This window comes from Culex quinquefasciatus, chromosome 2 (assembly GCF_015732765.1).
Source record: "Culex quinquefasciatus strain JHB chromosome 2, VPISU_Cqui_1.0_pri_paternal, whole genome shotgun sequence".
Taxonomy (NCBI): Eukaryota; Metazoa; Arthropoda; class Insecta; order Diptera; family Culicidae; genus Culex; species Culex quinquefasciatus.
The window spans coordinates 2,130,964-2,154,992 of NC_051862.1; the positions used below are offsets into that span (position 1 = coordinate 2,130,964).

Sequence of the window (24,029 nt, forward strand, 5' to 3'; positions counted from 1 at the left end):
GAAGCGCGAAGAGGGTTGGTTGGGAGTTTTGTAGCATGTGCGCTCGCCAGCGTTCTAATTGGAATTAATAACAGCTGCCGGTTTTTTGCGAATGCTCTTTTTTCGCGATTTTTTTTTTTTTTTTTGACGTTTCGGTGAGTGTGGAGGAGATTGGGCGGAAAAACAACATTTTCGCTACCGATCTTTTTTTTTTGTTTCGAGGATCGTGGAGCTTTTTTCAAGAGCAAAGTGAAGAGTTGGGGGGAGAACGCTCAAGGTCAAGGGGGAAATTGTTTCGGATCGTGAGAATGATAAGAGAGGAAGGTTTTTTGTTTTATGAAATGTTTGATTGTATTTTCAAGTGATTTTTTGATTTTGTTTTGTCTTTTTTGCTTATATAATCACAGAAATTGCGCAAACTGCGCAATTTGTAAACAATCTTAAGTCTTAGTCGAACAAACATCTAGGTTTCTTAGAGGCTAAAATTTTCTGAGCTAAATGCAGAAATAAAAAGGCTTTTTCAGCGCGCGAAAAAGTACTAACAAAAATGCTTAAGGCCTATTCCCTAAAGAACGTTTAATATCACAAACTCTCTAGCGCGCACATTTGAAGTGCGCGTGCAAAAGTGTCCTACTTGCTATTAAAGCTATACCCATACGATACGATTGATATATTGTGTTGATTTTTTGTTTAAAAAGTTGATTTGTTGTCTTGTTGTCTCTTGAGATCTCTGGATTGAGGAATTTGGTTGCGTTGAGTGATAAGTCTTGCTTCACTGGTACCGGTTTCACGGTGGAGTTTCAGATTTACCACGGCCTCCAGACGGATTCCTGAATCTTGAGCAGGGATTGTTGGGACTCGCTGCCGGTGGACGAGCATTCGCTGGGGTTGGGCGACGGGCTGTTGGGGTTGCCACTGCCGGAACGGAACGATTGCGGGGTCAGAGGCATCTGGTAGGACTGCAGATCGGCGGCGGATGCGGACGAGGACGAGCTGGAGAAGGGCGAGATCGGCGGGCTCTGGAGGTTCTGTTCGCACTGGACGGACAGCGGGCTGACTTTGTCCAGATCATTCAGGCGGTGTCCGAGGTGGGTCATGAGCTTGGTTCCGAGCTTGATGTCGACTCCGGAGGTGGAGGCCAGGCAGCGGGACACTTCGTTGGCGGCATGAGTGAATCCGGCGCGGAAGCGGTCGGCATCGATGACTGGGTTGACGGCGAGTCTCTGCTGACGACGGAGCTTGTGCAAGTGGCGCACGGTCAGCTCCAGGATGTCAGCCTTCTCCAACTTGGACACATTTTCACCCTCATTCTGCAGAGCGGACACCATCAGCTCCTTCAGCTCATCCAGGCAACGGTTGATCCGGGCACGACGCTTGCGCTCCAGCATCGGCTTCATCACTTTGCGGTACTGGTATGTCCGCGACACCGGTTCCAGCGAACTGGGCTGTGCAATTTTGCCACCCATCACCGGCTCAGCAATCATATTTCCGTAAACCATTGTGTTGTGTTGTGGTTTGTTTTGGTTCGTCACTTGAACTGTTCGTTTTTTGGCTTTCGCACACGTGCTTGTTATCACTTCACTCTTCCTTCACGAGGAACGTCCTTTTTTGTTTTGCTTTCTTGAAATCTCACTCTCACTGATCTTCGTGTTTTTTTTTCTCCAATGTGTACTCCTTCAGCGAACTTCACTGAACTGATACGACAATGTTGACGATGTTGATATTCCGAAAAGACGAGTGCGTCTTGTACGAAACGAACGAAACTGAGCGTACGTTGTGAACGGTACGAGAACAAGATGTGTAATGATACCAAAAATCACCCCAACTCCGGCTTTTATACTCCGGCCAGCTCCGAGCGAGTCGTGGGAACCTAAACTCAACTGTATTTCCCACACGAGTTTACCACCTGCAAATGTATATACGAGATCGTAACCATCTGTCGCTTTTATGTTTTCTCTCTCTCATGCGCTCTCTTCGTATTCTCCTCGTCGTCGTCGTCGCTTCGTCGTTCCTGTGTGCGCGTTTCGTTCTACCCTCGTCGTCCCTCTCTTGCCCGGCCTACTACGTGCGGCTGGCTACCACACACTTTCCCTTCGCGTCCTCCTCCCTCCTCTTTTCTTCCCGGGTCCTCGTCATGGCCTACTGGGCGATAGCTCGAGCCGGGAACGAGGCCCGTGCGTGTGTGTGTCGATGCGCCCAGCACCATCCAAGCAGGCCCCGGTATAACGATATTTTTTGTTTAACTTCTTTATTATATGAAAATATCAGTTTAACTTTTTTTCGTTCCTTCGAGCCTCTTCCCTTCTGGTTTAATACGACTAGTTTTTAACACATTGAAGAGCGAGAGAAGCCTCTAGGATCGATAGGGCACCATTAGCAGCGCTGGGCCAGTAGCCTCGGCGCGCGGAGGAGCGGTGGAAGCAGGAAGGAAAGAGAGCATTGTAATCTCGTTCGGAAAACAAATGCCCGCGCGCTTAGCACACGTTATTTTTTCCGAAACTTTCTCACGCTCGGGCTCCGGCTGCGGCTGGCCGACGATCTATTTGGCCAGAGTTGTTGATTTTTATTCACTTCTCTCTCGCTCTGTTGTGTGCGCGCTCTTCCGAGGCCTGCTTGATGGGCTGATTTGAAGCGCGCGCGAGCGAACGATCGTGGCAAGCGGCGACGCGGATCACACTTTTGCCACGAGCAGCTTTTTCGGACCCGGCAGCGTGCTGTTGGGCGCGCGAGATGGCATTAGGACGGGCATTATGAGCTTCATTGATATATCAATAAATGCCGGAGGCTGGGCACGAGACATATTCAAATGACCCCGCCGGGGGGACTTGGTGGAGTTTTGACAGGGATGGCACGACTGCTAATTTTTTAAACAGCAAAAAATCTTACGAAGTTGAATAAATTAAAAATTGACTTAGTTTGGCATCAAATTGTTGCGCAATTTGTCCATACTACAAAATTCAGATTGTTTCAGAAAACCTCGATAAGTTAAAATTCTTGAACTATAACATTTCCAAAGTTGTCACCCCTGCCCCCACTGAACTAAGCCGCCCCGCAACTAATTGAATACACAAAGTCCCACCAAAACGGGTTTCGCGCGCCCTCGTCATCCCGGCCAACTTCCCCACCTTGGAGTTCCTCGCAACTCCGGGAGCAACTCCGAGTGGCCCGCGCAGCAGGCCACGAAAGGAAAGATAATCGTGGCCGCAGTCCCGCCAACGGATTGAGCAAGAGTCAATTTGGCACGAGCTAAGCACACTTCGAGCTACTCGGCCGCGGCGATCATCGGAGGGGGACCGGTTATCTTGGAGTGCCGAGGGAGCTTGCTTGGGGACCGGATACTCGATCACGACGACGTCGCCGCACGCGCACCAACTCTAAGCAGGCGTGGACTGTGATTGTGATAAACGGACTCTGCACTGAGACGGAGTGTGGGAAAATTTCTGCGGTTTACGCCAACTGGGATTGAGCATTATCATGGCGTTGGAGTACACACTGAAAAACTTACTTTAAGTTGATTTGAAAATAAGAATAATTTGTTACATTAAAGTCATTTTTCTGGCATTTAGTAGATTTCACTCCCGAAATTTTCGAATTTTTATCAGTGCAAAGTTCACAAGTAGCAACTACTGCCCGGGAGAAGTGCTAATAAAGTGAGTGATAAAGTGACGAGCTGACGGGTGGATGTGGCCGGGTGGTTCTGTTGATAAATAATGTGAACCCGGCGTTTGAATCGGGATTGAAACGGTAGTGGTTTGCGCAGAAGTGGTATCAGTACAAGTACTAACCATAAATGGGAGAGCTATTTTCTGATTACAGCAGCCTACTTGAACAAATGAATAAGTGTTGCAATCAACGCCAGCTTGGATGATGTCTTTTGTTCAAACGTGTGGTTATTCAAGCTGTTATTTATAAACATTTGCATTTTGATATGATAGGTCACATTTTTCTGTTACTAAAATTAATCAAGATTCTAAAAACCTCATGCTTCCTAAAAACTCACAATGTTGATACAAAATGTAGCTTTTCTTCCAACCCATATTTTGAGGACCTTGTTTAGGCCATTCTCTTGCAATTTCACAGAAAACACTGCCTCCAATTTACCTGTTCCGTTATTGTGAAATGTTATTGTACCTACCACAATAACAAAACACCTTATTTGAACTGAAAATTCCACAAAAATATCAGACAATAAATAAAATTATATTTAGCAAACAAACAGTCTATCCCTTTTGCTAAAGTGGCAGCTTACGTCAAGTAAGAGGAGGATAGGCAGCTTGTTTACAATTAAGGATTCGCCCTATTGAAAAGTTACTACGGTTTTGTAGTCATTATTTGTTGAAAATATGCGCTTTTAGAGAGTGCCCAAGTTTGTTGACAAAAACTATATATTATCACTCTTCAAATTATTATTTCTAACATTTTTAGAACAATAAAAAAAAAGTTTTGTAATAAACAAATGTAATCACTTAACCTCAATCTTTTTCTATAGAGTCAGATTTGTCGAATTTTGCAGTTGACGTAGTCAACATCAAATTTCAGTCATTTACACAAATATTTGATATTTTCCAATCGAGATTTAAACCGGCATCCTCTGGCTTGTTAGTGTAGTACGCCTTCCGGTTAATCCATACAGGAAAACATCCTCAATCGATCTGTATCTGAATAATTAATAAGTTTGAGTAGTAAACCTATATGGAAAGGCGAAATGTTATTTTGGAGGTTCCAATCGAGCTGTCAAATCAGGGTTCCAATCAAGCGACAAGATCTATCAAGAACAAGGTTGGAATCAGTTTAAATTACTTCGGAAAATTTTAAATTGAATGACACTGTTGTTTTTAATTATTTTTTTCTGGTATGGCATGCTTTAAAGTGATTCCAACCTTTTTCTAGCAAAACCTTGTCAATTGGTTGGAAATCTTGTTGTGAAATTTTCAAATGTTAAAATTACTAGACCTATTTGCTTTATACATCGTAATGTTTTGATTAAAACCTTCAGAATTGGGTCCTAAAATGAAACTTAGATTGCTGATGTTATTGTTTACAGCGATAAAGCTTATTTTTCTGAGTACAATGACCCGTTGTACGGCCACAAAGAGTTTAAAATGGATTTTTAAATCAATTTGGAAAAAATAACCTCGCGGTCCTTCTTGACAGAAAAGTTCTTACTCGACAGCTCGTTCCAAGGGGACCATAGTTGATCCATCGAAAAAATGTTGTCTTGTCAATTTTTTTTGCATTAAAATGAAAAAAAAGTGATCAGAAATGGTTTTTAATCTTGTTTTTTTACCATTGTACATAAATATTGACATAGGGCTTTAGTACCCAATTGTCCTATCGTTCTACAGAGCATAATTTTTCTCTAAAAAATTCCATTGCATACAGTTTTGAAAGTGGGACAAGTACGCGTTTAAAGAAATCATAAGCTAATTTACTTAAAAATTCTCCCTTAGATTTTTTTTACCGCATTCGGTAGTTGAGAAATCGGTAAAGTTTAGACCGGTAAACCATCTGAAAAATGAACAAAATTTTACCGAATTTCGGTAAACAATAATGAACTTTTTTACCGAATTTCGGTAAGTTTTTTTCAGCTTATCGAACTGTTCAACAGTTGAAATTCGGTAAAAAAAATCTAAGTGTGTACAGATATGTTCTTGTGAGATAAAATGCATGAAAACACGGTAGAATAACAGTGAGAATTGACAGTAACTAAATTTGTCCTCTAGAAATGGTGTGTGCAGGAAACAGATATTTGATTTTGATGATGCAGAAGAATTCAAAATTGGATTAAATGCAACTGAGTAAAATCGTTCAATGAAAATCTGCAACAGCTGCAACTATGTCTTTGAACCATCATATTTTCAAACATACAACTTTTAAAGTGTGCCCAACACGTTTAAATCTTGGCATATGCCAAGTTCCTTATAGATTGGCCACGGGTCCCCTATGTAAAACCGACCCCTCGTGCCTCGGACTTGTGTCGCAATTCCGGCACGAGATTCCCCTGCAGCGGACTCTATTTCTTCCTAATAATCAAAGATGCACCCCAGCACCAAATTTGCAACTAGTTTCCCCCTTAAAAGTAAATGACGCTAAGACATAGGGGTTCGCTCCAAGAAAAATGCGTCACAATCTTCCCAATTCTTCCGATTAGAGGGATAAAATAATGGAAATTACCCTCATGTGGCACGCTCGAAACTTACTTTCAAAACAATACAGAAAGGGTCCTAGAGCGCGAGCGCGCGATCGAAATAAATCGAAAGAAAAGGGCAGGGAGGACTCTCTGGCAAGGAAGATGGAAGCCAAGGGAAGCAGCAGCAGCAGTAGAAGAAGAAGCAAAAAACATGTTGACTTCCAGCTGAGCCCGAGTGCGTCGTCGTCGTCGAGCGATGAAGACCGTGGGAACGCACGTTGCAAAGCAGCAGACACGACACGACGATGTGTGATGTGTGTGCATCAGTAAATTGAAGGGTCCCAGGGAAGCAACAGAAAAAAATATGAAAGAAAAGAGGGTTGCACAAGGAGCATGATGTAGGGCAGGGCAGGGGACCATTAGGGCAGAAAAGGAGGAACATATGACGACAAAACGCACGCGGACACGAGGTTTGAAAATAAGACTGGGTTTTGGCGGTAAATGTTGGTCCTATTGGAATTTTGATATTTTTTTTTGTTGTTTACCACGAAGGGTTGTGCAATGGCTTTGCTGCAATTGGTAGCAATTTCAGTTATTCTTCAGAACTGTGTAATGTTACTAGCTTTTATATTGATTTCTCTAGAAAAAATGTTTCAAAAAAGAAGGCTCGTTTCAAATTTTAGACAGATTTCAAAACACACATTCTATTGGTGCTCATTCAAATTCAAAAATTCATTATGGTTTCTAAAATATTGTTTTCTCTTTTAAGATGAAGCCGTTCATCATTATTATTACTCTAACAAGCTCTGTATTTAGTCTAATTTTACGATTTTTTGTACAAAACTGAATCAGCGTTTGCTGGTTGTACCCCTCTTGAAGCCACTGACACAATTTTTGATCTAAACCAAATGAGTTTCAAAAGTTGATTCCCAGGTTGACAACCATTGAATAATGATGATTTTCATATGTTACCAAGGAAAAGTAAAATCGTTACCAAAAACTATTCTTAACAACTTGTAGAAGGAATTTGGTGAAAATAGTGTAAACCAAGCAAAATTTATATCGTCTAACAAAAAATCATGGCAAGTCGACACCTTTTATTGTAATATGTTATATTTGTAATTGATGTCAAATTTGTCAGAATTGTCATCAATATTTTTTTTAAATTACTCCTAAAGTGAAAGATTTTCTAAACAAAATAAAAAAGCTCTTCATTGCACAACTGGTTGTACAGATACATTTTTGAGCATTTAAAAAAATCCAAAAAACTACCATGAAATTATCGAAAAAAAATGAATCCTCTTGCCATTTTGGCATTTATAGACTTATTAATTAAATCAGAATGTAGAAAAAAAAATCAAATTTTCAAGCGAATCTTCTCGGTTTTAGTCAGTTTTTTTTTCAAATAATTCATAAAAGCTTTATTTAAAAAAAAAACATGAAATCAAAACATTCTTTAAAATATCCTTTTCAACAAAATTTAGAAAAAGAGCAAAAGAGCCGTTCATTTTAATGAGCGAGCGAAAATGAGCGGCAACAAAAAAAGTGGATTTGCCCATATAAATTTACAGAACCAAATAGAAATTTAAATTTTTCGGTGACCAAGTGCTCCAATTTGTAAGATATTTTGAGTTTTAAGTGCAAAAGAGCCGTTCAAAAGAGTCGATCATTATAATGAGCGAGCATAAATGAGCGGCCAAAATATAACATTTTTGGCTATTCCAAAAAACTTCATTTGAATTGATTTTTCCAATGAAACATGTTTACTTACAATAACTTTAAACCAAAAAATCACTATGTTAATCCTCAACATGAAAGAAATAATCATTATACTTGTCAGAATTATTTTTATCTAATCCAAATTTCATTCAACATTCACAAAATTAAAAATCCATCGCACTGAAAAGTAACAGCATGAATTTCTCCAAAATTTGCAATACTTTGCGTATTTTTTTCGATCATTTTTAGAATATGTAATAAGTAAAAATAATGACATCTTTCAATTTTTCAATAAACAATTTAATTAGGAAGAATGCAATGCAAATCTTAATTACCGTCCATCTCCTTCCAATGATAGGCAGCGAATGACAAATATTGTTAAAGCTGCCTGAAATAAATTAACCACCACCACCCTTCCAATGATGATATTTGAAACCATTTGATGGAGGCGCATGGCTGTTTAATCGAATTGTTTCCAAATATTACTTTACCTTATTATTTTTTATAAGAGCAACTTTCAAAAACTATAGTTTCAACTGATTGTCAATTCTCAAAAAAGAATCACTTCAAATGTTCGATTCAGAAAATAATTTTATCGTTCTGTTCTGTGTCGTTGAACATAATTATGCCTGCAAAATTGCTCTAAAGTGATTTGGAAATTTTAAATCGAAGATGGCGGTTATGAAATACCGCAATATTTTTGGGAAATGTACCAGGCAATCAAAAACTCATATCTTACTTAAATGTGGTTGCTTGAATTTGATGTTAAAAGTGAGAAATGAAAAAAAGAAAAAATATTTTTATGACCCTGATTCGATTGTTCGAAATTCATAGGAAACCTTGGGATAATCGAGACTGGAAGGTATTCAATTTTTTGTTATAGTATCAGTAAATGTTTAAATTTAAGTTATGTTTTATCGATAAATGTATGAAAATAAAGAACAAGAATAAATCTATTCCAAGAATTCCTTAACAGAATCAACTGAAGTGACGAAATGTATACTGCGCAAATTCTTTCACAAAAGCCCATTTAAAAACTCGTAAAACTCTTCCTCACCCAACAAGTCAGGTTCACGAGTTCAGCAACCGCCAATTCCGTTTCCCCCAGTAGATTTTCGCACCCTTCCGTTGAACCGGCAACCCAAGAACCCGACCGACCGTGATGGCCATTGTTCCGCTTCCCCAGTCAAATGAGTCGTCGTCGTCGGGTCGGCCACATTTCTGTCACACGCTCCGGAGGCACGTTCGACAACACGAGAAGAACCCGAGCCGGGCACGCACATCGCAGTAGGCCTCCTCCTAGACATCACTCATTCATTCATTCATTCTTGCCTGGCTCCCTTCGTGTGCTAATCGCGCGCCACACACACGCACTCTCGCCGGTCTGAGTAGGCTGGTGCCGCCGTCTTCCTGTTTCCCACAGTCTGGGAGAGCGGAGGAATGTTGTTGGTGTTGTTGTTGGTATTCTTGGGCGCACTAGTCATCATCATAGTTGAAGCGATTGCTCGGCTTGCTGCGATCACGCTTCCCGAATAAATTTTGAGTGGAAAAACGAAACGAAGCAAAACGAGGAGCAAAAAAAGAAGTGCCCCTTTTTGGTGAGAAACAACCACCGCGCGCGCAGCACGGGTAAAAAGTATGAAACGATTCTCATTAATAATTCTGCTACTCTTCCATTTTCATCACATTGCTTCAGTCCGAGCTGTGGTCATTTTTCCGGAGGACCCTCCGAGCTCCCGAACCGTATTCCGGTGCAAAATAACCCTTCAATTATTGCGCTGCTCTGCGCCGCGTGTGCGTGCGTGTGTCAGTCAGTGTGTGCTGCTACTTCTTGGAGATGACTCCTCACTCGCGCAGACCCCCCGAAGCTCCTTCTTCCAAGATCAGCAGCACGGGTTCGTCCAGATCATGGGAAAAAAGTAATGCTGCAGCGCACGAGAAAACAACTTTTCTCAATGAACCACCCCGCGCGCGATCCACACCACCATCACCACCCCCCAAGGAGGGCAGCATCCACCACTACACAACATAACAAAAAACAACAGATCGAGAGCGAGAGAGAAGCAGCAACGAGAAGAGCAAAGAGCGGGCTCGCGCGTGTTTATTATGATTCATATTCATGTTACTGTACATATATTTTCTGCCCGTGTGCTGATGATGTGGTGAGGAGAAGCTCGCGCGACCGACCGGCCAACCAACAACAGTAGCTCGCGCTCATCGCAGTACACTGAAAGAAAGGCACATAGTAATATCACATGTTTCACACATGATTCTGCCCCATACGACTTCGCATGTGAATGTCACGTGTAAATCACTTGAAACAAATTCGTCACGCGACGCGGTAAATTCAAAAGAAAAACATGTGAACGTGACGTGACGACTCACTTGAATTTGCAATGATATTCTTGTGAGTCTCAAATGAAATTCTATTGATTTTCCAGTGGTCTGTTTTTAATAAAAATATTTGTATTCATCGATTTTTAAATTATTTATTTATTTCACATATTTTTTTTAAATTTGACTTGTTACCAAAGTTTTAAATAATTTCTTTTCTACGCATCATAATAATTTTTACACTCTGGCCAATATTTTTCGTCAATGTTCGTCTTTCTAAAAATGACCGCACCTTCCGGCCAAATCAGCTACGGACCGTTAGAGGACATCATTAGTATTGACGAAACGGGCCAGCTTCCTGAAAGCCGGTGCCGATGCCGGTTTATGATTATCTGAAAAAGTGTAGGAAATTTTGTTAAAATATTTCCATCATTATACATAATAGATTTTATTACCAACCGTGATTGCACATTTTGTTTTTTTTTTGTCAATATTCCACGAATGTTCAAAATTATACCAAAAAAACTGTTTGTAAAAGAAAGAGCTCCAACAGCGAGCTCTTAAAATTCGCCATCTTAATTCATTGTCTCCTCGAAAATTTTCGACACGCAGCTTTCAATATCAAGACATGTGTTTTTAACGTGACTTTCACTTCAGAATCGAAGGACTAGTCGATTGGGGCAAATCAAAGTGAAATTCATTTGGTTTACACGTGTAGTTCATGCGAAAAAAGGATGAAGGGCTTTTTGCCAGCGACCAGCTGGTTCCAAATGATTTCCACATTCATTTGAAGTGCAAAGCATGTGTGAGTCAAAAGAAAAGCATGTGAATTTATTGTGTTGGTTTTCGGAGTGGCTCACGTGAAAAAGCATTTGATTTTGCTATGTTGGTTTCTTTCAGTGTAGGCTGCTCTCGCTCGCGTTGTTGTTGTTGGCCAAGCTTGTTGATGGGAAGTTGTGGAAGAGGCGACTCGGCGGCGTCGGACTCCGGTCGGGGTCTCGCTCTCCATATATCCAAATTGGTGCGGGTGCACTATGGGATGATGGAATTTTTGTGGTTAAAAATTAAGAGAATTTCTCTAGAACGATTAGTCAAAATGATTCAAGTTCATAACAATATCATGGATTACAAATTAAAATTATTTTGATTCCTGAAAGTAAAAATTATTAATGTTTAAAAATTCTCATTAGAATTTACAATTTTACAAATCATCTCTTATTTATTAAAAAATTAAAAGAAAAAATGCTAATTGTAAACCATGAAACCATTTCAGCAATTAATTTCATTCCATTAGAATTAAAAAAGTGAGCAATGCAACTAATTTTAATCTGCAAACATAAATTTTCATTGGTAAAAATATGCATATCACTCAGACAAACTCACCATGAGCCTCCATGGAAGAAACTGGAATATGTATCTGCCCTGCACCTCCATAAGCTGAATTTCAAAAGACAAAATTACATCGTGATAGATAAACCAGCTACACAAATAAAACTGTAGTAATAAGGAACTTGTTCCGTAAAATTTGTAACTTTAATATGTGTATCTGGAAAAGATTCTCAGAGAAGCAAAAAAATGATCAATTTTAAAAAGCCGTGCGCCTCCTTCAAATAATACGATCCTTACACAAAAATATGGAGGCGCTTAGTCAATGAAAATTTCCTTTGTACTCTTAAAATATTTAAATAATTTAAATAATATTGTAAAAAATAATTATTGTATTCAATGGATTTATGGTACTGTTAACATGCAGTTATTAAGTATTCGACTAAATGATTGATTAAGACTTGGCGTTTCGACCGAAGTGTAGTGTGCCATAACAAACAAAACTAGTTTTTTATTTGAAAAGGTTCTATATAATCATATGAAACACAATAGCTTATAGGACCTTTTAAAAAAAACTTTATAAGTGTTTTTTTCTGTTTTTGACCCCGGAGCATACTCGTATTATTTTAGATAGTAGATGGAAAAAAATGTTACTTGGGCTCTTAAGATGATTTATCTGAACAAATCTCTCTCCTAGAACAAATCCTGTCATTTTGGCAGCTGTTCGAAGTTGACTACTTTAAAAAAAAGTTACCAATTTCTTAGAACATATAAATAGTGGGTCCATCCCGGGATTTTCTAAAACCGGGAATTCCCGAATCCCGGGAATTGTTATTTTGTTCTGGAAACTAAGTTTTGGTTGTGTATTCGGCATATATCAGCATTAGATTGGCTCATTAGAGAAAACTGTAAAAAAATAGTTTAAAGTTCCGCAAAATGCCTGGCACTTTAAATGTCTTCAAATTAATTTTATAAATTTTTAAATATAAGTATTAATATATTTAATTATGAATTTAAATTAAAAAAGAAATTATTTATGGATTAAAAACTGAGGCTCATTTAAAATCCAAAGCACAACAAAGAACAAATAACACCATTTTAAATATCGTTTTGAGCTATCTAAAAACTGTTATCCTTGATTAGATTGAAGTGTAGATTATCACCAATCAATAGTTTTGAGCTAATTCTATGATTTTAAGCTTGAAAAACGTTACTTAATCTACCTTTAGGTGGTTGGTGCCTTCCTCTCATTTATAGTGATTCAAACCCCCCTAAAGTGTCCACATGTTTATGGATATCCCTTAACGTTCGCAGCACCTAAGAAGTCCTAATAAAAATAAGTGATGAGTAAAAAAACAGACTACCTACAGACTTTTTGTCAAGATTATACAGACACGGCCTTTGAGGAAAATGGCATCCCTCTACACGGCTTTTTCGTGGCGATCAGACCCGACCAGTTGAGGTTGTGTGAATTCAGACCATTTTTTAAACTGCTTGTAATTTAAGATAGGTAAGTCAGATCTTGAAAATTCTTACTCCACCTAAAAGGTCTTCTCATATGCTTTCTAAAAATATGTACCATGTGAGGGTTTCATGAAAAAACACCCTTTTTACCATAATTTTAATTCAATATGAAACATTTTGTTATACATAACTTTTTAAATACATGATAAAACTGCATGAATTTAAATAGCAACTTAGGAGACGTTAAGACGGATCGATTAAAACCACTCCGGCCAAAATCGGTTGAGCCTGTGCCGAGAAATTCCAGTGACATTGATTTGGTACACAAGTCTACATACAGCCAAACACACAGACATTTGCTCAGCTGATGATTCTGAGTCGATATGTACTAATGAAGGTAGGTCTTAATAAAAAGTTCATTTTCCGAGTGATTTTATAGCCTCTCCTCAGTAAGGTGAGGAAGGCAAAACATAACGAATATATTGAAAACATAGATTTTATGACTGTTTTAAAAAAATCTCGGGGTCCCGGAAAATTCCCGGATCCCATATGATTATATAGATCCCCCTTTGCCAAAATAATGAGACCAGTTTTCCTTTATGTTTGATGATTATAGTGGTCCTAAACAAAATAGGGTGGTCCAAAAGTTGCAGGACATGCAGGATTTTGGACATGATTTTTAAATATATTATCGAATATCGGTATTCAAATCGAATTGATTTTTTTTCACATTATGCTCAAGACGCTTGGTGTTTTATGTTCAATAAATATACAGAACTCCGACTTTTTTCAAAACATATCTCAGAATCCTGTAATAATTAGTTTAAATTCATTATATCGATTCAAAAAATAGAAGTTGGATAAATCTTGAAGCTACTTTTAATCAGGTAAAAAAATCGTACGAAAACTTACTGAATGTTTGATTGATTAATGCTTCATCCTTCATTAATGGTTTTTCCAGTCGCTTCGAATGCTTGTTGAGTTTTGACAATTTATTGAATTTTTGCTATAGTAACAGTGATTTTCAGTTCTCGACCCTTTTATTGATTTTTTTGTTTCTAGACCTGTTTACCCTAGTTAACATTTACCTAGAAAGCATAACTTTAGCTCTATTTTTTAAATCTATACTTAAACTAATTGATTCTCGACATTTTCATATTTTTTTGCAATCGAAAATAGCATTTTTCCAAATCATGGATTTTGCTTGGAGAAAATTGTTACTCTGTAAAAAATAACATGTAACATTTTTTTCAATTGAGTATAGAAAAATGCCAGTGGTTTTTAAGTATTTATATTTTTATGAATTTTACGTTTGTTTTAGTTTTGAGCACGCCATCAAATCGGGCGTCAATTTTTACCTCAAAGTTCTTTTGACACCAAATTTTCACATCATCACGCTGCAAATTATTGTCGGGTCAACCTTTTCAGATTTCATGTGAATTTTCAGAAAAACCTTTTTTTATATTTCGGTATCACCTTAGTAACAAATTTCTGATTTTAAAGACTCCAACTAGATCCTACAAGCGACGAACCCCATAAATTCAAACCAAACATCATTTTTGACCATCACATCCACCTCCTTCCCGCTGTCCACACGTGCACGGAATCGCGCCGAACACGCTCAACCTTTTCTTCACTGTTTTTTCTGTGTTTTCTTTCTCCTGCTCCTTCTTATGCTCGCTTCTCGCACGATTCCTCCTCTCCCTCCTCCTCCTCCTCCTCCACCACCCCGACACGGTCCACATTAGCAGTCATTTCAATCATATATATTTCCTGTCCGACTCGTGGGAATAAAAGGCAGGTGCAAGCTAAGAGATTTTTCGCTAATGCTTGTTTTATTATTTATTATTATACGATTTTTAAGTGAAACAAGGCAGGCCAGCATCGACCACGGCAGAGCATACTGCGATTGTGGTGGTGGTGGTGCGTGGAGTCGATTTGCGTGAGATCCGCCACCGCCGCCGTCTTGGATGCTGGAGGAGGCTCCAGGCTTCTTGTGCACACTGCTGTTTGGTTCTCTCGTTGGTGCTCCCCCTCTTGTTCCTTCTCTTCCTTTCGCTCGCTCTCCCGCGGGGGCTTTTAGCATGCACGAACCGGCCGACGCGACCGTGAGATCGTTGCTCGTTTTGTTGCCTCCGGAGCTTCTTCGTGGATTGCTCCAATGTTGCTGATTTTGCGGTGTTTTCTTTTTCGCCGTTTTGTTCGAGTTTTTTTTTGCGCAAATGCTGCAAATGTTGGGGCTGATGGGGCTGAAAGAAGGCTGAAAAAACGAAGCAGGCGAACGGACACGATGGCGCGCGATTTACCGCGAATGTGTGTGTGTGTGTGTGCTCTTTGTGTTTTATTATTGCTATTATGGGTTGCTTGGATGTTTGCCTGGCAGTCAGTGGTTGTTGTGTTTTATTATCGGCCAAGGAATCGACGCCGCGCGCCAGCACGTGCTCCGGGGTTATATTTCCATCGTCATGCGCAAACAACGACCGTGGTCCCGGGGTTCGGTTAGACGACAGACAATGACCACCGTTTGACACCGACTGGTGGAATGCGCTCCAGCCATGTGACACTCGTGTATGTGTTTTATTAGAATATGGTTATTTTAGTACCAAGCGGATTAAGACCACCGTTGGTTGACTGCCCGGTAAGGTTAGCTTCACGTGGTGGAGTCATCACCCGACGAGGGGGGAAGGCAATAAAAGAGACATTGTATACGAATAAGTTGTTTTCTCCCCACATTTTATGGCCACGCGCGCGCGGCCAACTCAACGGCTCAATTGACTCATACGAACAGTCCGCACCGGAATGAGATATTTGAATAAATGTCTTTATTTATGAGCCGGGGTGAGAGGGTTCGAACTCCGAAGAGAAGTATAATTGATTCCTGAGAAGTGTGTTTACTGCACGCGTTGTTAGGTAAACTGTGACTAGTCGGGATTGGATTGATGAGAATAATTCTTGGTGTTTATACCGCTTATAAAACCACATTTGAATAAAAGACTTCCTTGCGTATTATTCAGATCAACTTAAACGTTCAATACACTGCGTCTTATATAAACAAAACAAATCGGACCAACAACACCAAACGATCTTGAAGTACCACATGACTCCATCGAACTACTGTTTCTCTTTTGTATTTCGTGGAGGCGCATGATACTTTATCATCCGTTATTATCAACCTAAGTAATATTTAAAGGTTTTCTGGAGATTCTGAAGACCTCCATACAGCTTAAATAAGCTTTGATGGCCTTGAAACCTGAAATGTTGCTAAAAAACTGTTCTCTGTCTTAAATATAAGTTTAAAAGTAAGCCAAATTAACGTTGGACTGGAGATTTTTTATGGGATCGATCCTACAAAAACACCAACGGAAATTTCGCTACGCAATGAAACAAAGCACATTATTTTTATTTTGAGGAAGAATCAAGGATCGTTGATCATCGCTATAATATGCTCTGTTTTTAATTCAATTTAACACTTATTTGTATCACATACATGTTTAAAGCCTGCAACGGATTGTGCCATTCTGGAAGCCATTTAAGTATTAATTTATTCTAATTCATTTTTGTTTAAATATAAAATCTCAAATTGCGTACGTTCCAAAAAATCGGTAGCCTAAATATCATAAGAAACTTTTAAATTTAGTTAAAACTTAAATAGAATTTAATTATATGAATGTGTAAATATATCAAACATTTTAAACAAACATTAATGAAAACAAACAGTTTTTATATGGTCCTATAATTTATTGGATTTCCTATGTTTCAAAGACCTTTTCATATAAAACTCTATATTGTTAGTTTAATAGTTATGATTTTTTTCAGCACGAGTCGTACATCCAACAAGGTTCATCAAGTTGGATAAATACAACGAGTGTCGAAAAAATAAAGTTTTGCAACGAGTTCCATACAACATTTTTGCAATTCCAAAAAACACCCTTTGAGTGAAATTATAAGTGAAATGTTCATGTATTTTGTCAATTAACCGTTTAAATCAAACAACGTAGAAAAGTATAACTTTTCGAAACAAGTGCTGAAAAGTTTAACTATTCAGCATCCATTTTAGTGCTAAAAAGTAGAACTTTTCAGCATTTTTTTTTTTTGAAAATTGTTACTATTTATTTTTTTGTTAATTTTGGTATAGAAAAGCAGGCTTTTTCATTGTTCAATAATGACAGGAAAAGTAAGTAGTTTCACGACTGAATTGCAAAAAAAAAATAACTTTGGATTTCCAACTTCGACGTGGACTAACTTTTTAAAACTAATATTTTGAAGCAATATTAATTTAATTTTTAATAAACAAAGTTTGGATTTGAATGTGATTGAATTGAGTAAGTTTTTGATGAAAAGTAAGTTGCTGTCTCTGGTTTTCAATGATTTTTCTCTATTTTAATTCCTGGAAAGCTTTAAAATTATAACATGAACAAAGAAATTTAACATGTGCATAAAACTTAACTATCATAAAACTAAAATTCACAGAAATTGAAATTCTGATTGGTGAAAAATAACTCCAGTCATCCTACCCTTTGAATTTTGTGAACTATTGATATTTTCGAAAATATTTTCTTTTTAATTAACTTAGGCTGTTGCAAATATTTTTCAAATTTAATGTCGTAGTCCTGTGATAAATCAATTTTCAAGATAAATGTCAAAGCGTTTTCAAACGATATCAGTTAGTTATTATGTTGTTTTTAATTTTTAAGACCCTGACAATATTTTTTTACTAAACTCTCCGTTGCTTCGTTTGATAACCTGATTGTCAATTAAATTTGAAGCATCAATTAAATTATAGAAAACTCACTAAAGAGTCTCATAATTAACTATGCGTAAATCCCGAACATTGAAGTGAAATGGAAATTAAAAATGTATTTTATTTATTTTCCGGAAAAAAACACATTTTAGCAAATTCACCATTACTATGATTTATTTCAGCATAGCCTTCTGTGAAGAGACATTTTTGAAAAGTGGTCTAACATTCGAGAAATCTGGATTCCCGCTTAAAGGTGCATATTACCATGCATCTTGATCATATCAAAAGCATACAATTTCAATCCATAATAGTGAGAAGTGCAAACATTCCAACAAGAACTAATGCCGATCTTATATGATTTTAAAACTTGACAGTAAACTCTCATAACATGCATATTTTGCCAAAAAATTATTGATTTTTATAATAAGAGATGATTTTTCGAATCATAAAGAGAAATTTAATCTGTTGTTAAAAACTCATTTTACCTATCAGAACGAAAACATCCAACATACAGCGAATTGACTGTAGGGAAACGAAGAAAGAAAAATCCTCCTTCCAATTGTCCTACTCTTCAGTAATCAGTAAATTGCGATTAGTCCCAATTGAGCATCGCTTTGCCGTCAGTCAGCCAGTCAGTACGTACCCGCCAAGCCCCATTCAAAACGGTAATTCAAGAACCAATTACGGTAGGCGTTGAGCACTATAAACCATCATCATGCATCACCACCATCCAAGTAGGCACCTTCCACCACTTTCGTTCGGCCGTGTGAAAACCTCACCAGCAGAAAGCAAAAACAAACAATCCAAGCAGGCTCGGCATCATTATTAGGTGGGTGCCCCCCACCACCAATCCAGACCCCACGCGTGTGCCGTCGTCATCATCATCATCATCTTCATCACCCGCGGGAATCGCAGGCAATCGAGCGTACTACACCGTGTAGTATCTTCCAGTAGTCAATGGGGGTATAATATGAACCATTAATACCGTTCCGGCGCACTTGCCCACCGCCACCAGCAGAACTGAGGAAGAACTTCCAAGAAGAAGCACAAGCACCGATTTCGCCATCATCATCCACTTGTCTAGGTTATGTTTTATGCTGGCCGGAGATCGACGACGACGTAACAAATAGGCAATCTAGGCAGGCCTTGGGGTGTAACGGAATGCGTTGGTCGTTGAGTCGAGACGACGAGGGTTGTTGTTCTGGAATATGATCGTGGGAAAGTGTGGTTCGTTTTTCGTTCTTCGAGGGAGTGCAGGAACAAAATAGACTATCCTGCAAGCAGAAGCAGGTACTTTTTTTTCTTTCTTTCAAATCCAAGTGTGCGCCGCTGTTATGCAAGGTTGCTGCTGTTGAGGGGGAACAAATCTCCGAGGAGGCCTCAGTAATCTGGGCTGCTACGATGATGATTGCTTTGTTATGGCACTTTGCTGCGTGGAACCGAAAACAAAATTAGGCCTGGAGGGGTCGGACTGGCTGGGTGATGGAATTTGTCACCTCGTTGGGTGATAAATGTTTATGGTTATTTGAGCTAGATTAGTTTTGGAAAATCATTAGAAAATGTTCATGGATTCATAAAATTCAAATTTTGTCATTTTATCCGGGCATTTTGAATGTACAGTCAAGGTTACGCATCCTTATGAACCATGAACGTGTTATCAATACATCAGTCTCTGTTTGCATTTACATTTAAAAAAAAACAATTACAATTAATCTATCATTTATATTTGTTGCCATTTCCGAATACATTTTTCAAATGAAACTTTCCAAAAAAGTGCATTTGTTAAGCAAGTACTAGTTGATTCAATCCGCTGTAATTTTTTTGCTCATTTCTTCTATCAATTGAAATTATTTTGTTCCATCCTATTTTCCACAAAATCTTCAAATAACATACAAATGTTCACAAAACATAAATGATTCAATTAAACAAAGTTTAACAAAATACTGATACATTTACTGAAACTTTTTAAGATTTCATACATTTTATAGTACATGGTTTTTTATTAAACGTTATAATCATATGTTTCACTTATTACACTAGTAAAAGTTGATCTTTGTTGACAAAATAATGCATTTTAAGATTGTTTTATCAATATCATGAAAACACTGCCTGAAAAATTCCTATTTCGTAATTGTGGGATGTTATTGTACCTCCCACAATTACGACACACTTTATTTGAACTGAAAATTCTACAAAAAATGATTAAACTATTTACAAAACCATAGTCAACTTTAGAATTTATTGGGTTTATTGTTTGTAGCCTTAATTATGTTGAAAATATGCACTTCTTGAGATAAATGAAGTTTGTTTACATTTGTAAAAAAAATTATCAAAATTTGGGGATTTCTCGGAACAATGTTTTTTTACATTAAACATTAAAATGTGCAGCTTATCGACACTCCAATCGAAAAAAAAAGATTTCTTGAAACAACAGTTTTGTAATTTTATAGTAGATATGCGAACCAATTTTGAAAAAAAAAATAAAGAAAATCGTGACGATACAACAAGAATCTGCGCAATACTGAGTATTCAGTTAACCAAAATTCTTTGAAATTTCAGCAAATTATTAACAGTTCTACACAAGTTTCAAAACGAATTAAAAAAATTGAGAGGTTTGTTATAAATACGAAAAGAGAGAAGATCTTCAACAAATTCTACTGTCAGCAATATCATCAAAAAATTTAAATGTCACAATCAGCTCAAAAGTAGTTTGGCCAGGATGATGTAATTTTCCGATATAATAACTCTCTGGTTAGTTTTTAAAACATCTTAACAACCATCGCGAACAAATTCTTTCATTTTCATTGTTTTTCATTATTTTGAGAACGTGTAGATAAACAATTCAAAGCATTTTTGAATTAAAAAATCCTTAAATTGATCGAGAACCGATCAAAAAACTAGCCCGAGAACTGTATGATTATAGATTTTAACCCCACATTGTTAAACAAGCTGTAGAGCTAATGTGTTAATCGATCATAACGACATAAGTTTTAGAAACGAGTTTATCAAACCATTTTTACCTTTGACATAACAAATGACTTTAAAATCATTCACACGCAATTCGTAACCAATTCTGTACCTTTCTGCCCCGTAACCGTCCCTCGATCAATACCGGCACCGATCGTTCAGCCAAATGACAAAAGCTTCCACCCCTCGGCATTCAAACCGAGAACCCCTCTCCTCATTAACTTCCCTGAAAGCAGACCATACCTGTGAGTCTACGACGACGATTCCTACACGCTCCCTAACTCACGCAAGGTCGATCGAACCCCGCTGCTGACCCTCCTTAATTTAACATTTCACCGTACTTACCCGCACTTGATCGTACCTCTCACCTCGTGTATACGTTTGTAAGGGGTGCCATAAACATAAACATTGGGTTGTTTTTGTTAGAACGGGGGCTCCCTTTTCTACCTGTTTGCTTGCAGGTTGGGATCTTTGAAAAAATCTGTGAAAACCATTCCCACGCTCTCAGTGACCTACTTTGAGGAATTTGGAGGTCGCTCTAATTAAATTGAACCCCGCAAAAAAAAACCAGAAGGTTCTAATTAAACCAAACATCCCCCTTTCTAACGCCCCAACTTCCAATTCCAACTGGTGTTGGCTAATCGCCGATTCGCCCTTTTCCCCGTCCGTTTCAAAATCAAACTGCTGCTCCTCGTGTTGGGGTCCACGTTTTGAGCGCGCGCGCGCTCCTCAACTACCGTATTTTGTCCGTTTCTCTTTGCTGGCCGAGCGCGCGCGTTCGAAGGCGCGTGAATATCTCGCGCCCTGCACGTGGGGTATCAACGAACGAACGGTGTGGGCATATAAAAAATGTAAACAAACCCCGCAGTGAGCGGTACCGGCTTGATAGCGGCAGCATGCCATGAGATTGTTTTTTATCCGTATCACGTGTTGGGCTTGCTTTGATTTTTTTGTTTTGCTGTGAAGGAATTGAGGCAGAAAGGGTTTTTTTCTGTGGGATGGAATTTTTCTTATCGGACTATCGTTTTTTGGGTTGACGATGGGATCTGGTAATTGCGCTAACGCGCAACGGTCATCAGAATTTTCCCAGGGTTTGATCCCACGCACAAAGTCGAAGGAGGCTGTGGGTGCGAAGAGGTCCTTAGAGGTTCAAAACCAATTAAGCATACCCTTAATTGTCTCCTTTTTAGTGGGTCGACAACGGTTTTCCAGAAGATGTACAAAAAGCGTAAACATGCTGCAAGATGCGAGAAAAAATCGTGGGACGAGGAACTTTCTCACGATCCCACAAGGATCCCGAACAAAAGGTGTAGGATACATATTGCAACAGCATCCCAGCAGAGCAGAGCAGCAGTTGAAAAACGAACGGGGATTAATTGATTATGAATGAAGAGCATCCTATAACATACAGAGAGAAAAAAAAACAGGACACAATGTGGAACCTCTTGCAGTTTTATGTTTCTCTTAACAGTTTCCCATGCTCTGAATACACAAACAGGAGTGGATATTTTTTTCTTCCTTGGTCCACCACACCACACCACCGCAGTGCTCTCATATGAGGGCCATATCGCCTCCTTTTTATCCTGCGAGGCAGCGTATACACTTACTCACCGAAAATATAATCACCCTCGCTAACCATCTGCCCTTTTTTTCGGGCCTTCCAAACTGTGGGAAAAGATTTCAGTTTCCCACGATTTCGAAAATTCTGCTTTTCCTATACCACGCTGTTGTTTATTAAATTACGCTCCTTTTTTTTCCTTGCTGAAGCTGCGAGTCCGTGTTCCAACTTGCTATCCTTTTTCGTCCCACGCCGCACCATGCCCCAGCAAGTGTCCCTGTCTCAGGTTTCTCTGATTACTCTCGGTCCCACGGATCGGTCCGGGCTCGAGAACGGAACACCTGCCCCTAAACTCGAGCCCTGATTCGCCGAGAGCGCTCGTTCAGGCTCGACTTTTTTTTGTGTGTGTCCGTCCATAGCCTGCTTCGTTTCCATTCCCTTTTGCCTCTGGCTTCTCTCCACCCCTGCTCTTCGCCTACTCAGACCTGTGCCGCTATGATCCTTTTTTCGTCATCGCTTTGGTCGCATCTTCCGTCTCGCCGGTGCGTACGGACTGGCGGTGCAGCGGTGCGAGTGAGAGGGGTTGCGTTTTTTGGAAATTTACCCCTCAGATAAGACCGGTCCCGGGTATAAAAGGGGCCGTCGGTGCGTTCGAAAATCATACTCAGTTCAACACTCGATCTGTTCACACATAAGTGCATTCACTTAGCCAAGAACGCTCAGTTTTCCTTCAAAACTCAAACGCTCTCGAAGCAAAAATAACGTTAAAGTGCCTCGTGTAAAGTGCCACAAGCAAAACCAAAATCAGTGAAGATGCATTCCCACGGATACAACGTTGCCCACAGCAACAACAGCATCAACGAAAACAAGTACAACAACGAGAAGCTGATGAAGTCTTCGCCAGTGTACAAGCTCAAGAAGATCCTGAAGCCGATCGCCGCTCTGCTCAAGAGCAAGAAGCAGTCCAAGAAGCAGGAGCAGTCCTACTACATCCCGGAACCGTCCTTCGTCCCGGATTACGAGTACGACAACAGTGAAAACGAGCGCCTCGAGTCTCAGCTCCTCGCCGAGATCTCCGAGTGCCACACCAACGCTGCCATCTACGTCTACGAGGATCAACAGGTCCAGATCCTCCCGGTGCAGCCCGAAGAACAGTTTGTTCCGGTTCACTTTGCCCGCACCGAGGCCGGTACCTTCTTCTGGACCACCGTCTCCCGTGAAGCCGACAGCGATCTCGTCCAGCCGTGCCAGTGCTACTCCGACCACCAGCTCCCCCAGCAGGAGTTCTGCGATCGTTGGGCTCAGGCTTAAGCCGGCTACACTCGGATTAACCCACACCCCCGCCACACAACAAAATCATGATCTCTTCCAACATCGTTAGTGCTTAAGGAAATCGGAACAAGCTTTAATAGTTCTCTAAGTTGCCAGCTTTAATTTTAATTGTGATATTAGAAATTTAAGGCTAATGTGATCCATCGTCTTCCATTGTTTATTTTTTGAAAATACAAAAAACAAAACAACAAAAATTCACCCAACCTTCTCAATCAACCAAAAATATCACACTCACCCACCTTCCCCCTAAAAATCGCTCGTGACATTCCGCTTCGCTTGTTTACAAAAATTTCGCCGTTTGTTTACCTCACTCTACAAAAGCCGGTTCTGCGAGTGTGGGAAAACGCATCAGGTGTGCTGCGGTGCGATTCACCCCACTCATCATCAAGGTAGGCGCTCAGTTGTTTCGCGTGCGCGTGTGGTGTAATTAAAGCCGTTTAACGCACCATGTGCGCGCGGATCGTTACCGGTGCGGCGCC

The 24,029-nt window shown here is 39.4% G+C and overlaps 2 protein-coding genes across 2 annotated transcripts; one reads left to right on the forward strand and one right to left on the reverse strand.

The window, feature by feature from the left end:
* Nucleotides 1-323: 323 nt before the first annotated feature.
* Nucleotides 324-1,803, reverse strand: LOC6034554 (enhancer of split mbeta protein). Its single transcript, XM_038257009.1, has one exon. It carries the CDS (start codon nucleotides 1,476-1,478, stop codon nucleotides 786-788), a length of 693 nt encoding a protein of 230 aa, XP_038112937.1. The 5' UTR covers nucleotides 1,479-1,803; the 3' UTR covers nucleotides 324-785.
* A 21,080-nt stretch (nucleotides 1,804-22,883) lies between these two features.
* LOC6034553 (enhancer of split malpha protein) lies at nucleotides 22,884-23,725 on the forward strand. Its single transcript, XM_001844801.2, has one exon. It carries the CDS (start codon nucleotides 23,032-23,034, stop codon nucleotides 23,527-23,529), a length of 498 nt encoding a protein of 165 aa, XP_001844853.2. The 5' UTR covers nucleotides 22,884-23,031; the 3' UTR covers nucleotides 23,530-23,725.
* The last annotated feature ends 304 nt before the right edge of the window (nucleotides 23,726-24,029 follow it).

Coding starts and splice junctions, on each gene's coding strand:
- LOC6034554 (XM_038257009.1), bottom strand. CDS start 1,478: ATGGTTTACGGAAATATGATTGCTGAGCCGGTGATGGGTGGCAAAATT.
- LOC6034553 (XM_001844801.2), top strand. CDS start 23,032: ATGCATTCCCACGGATACAACGTTGCCCACAGCAACAACAGCATCAAC.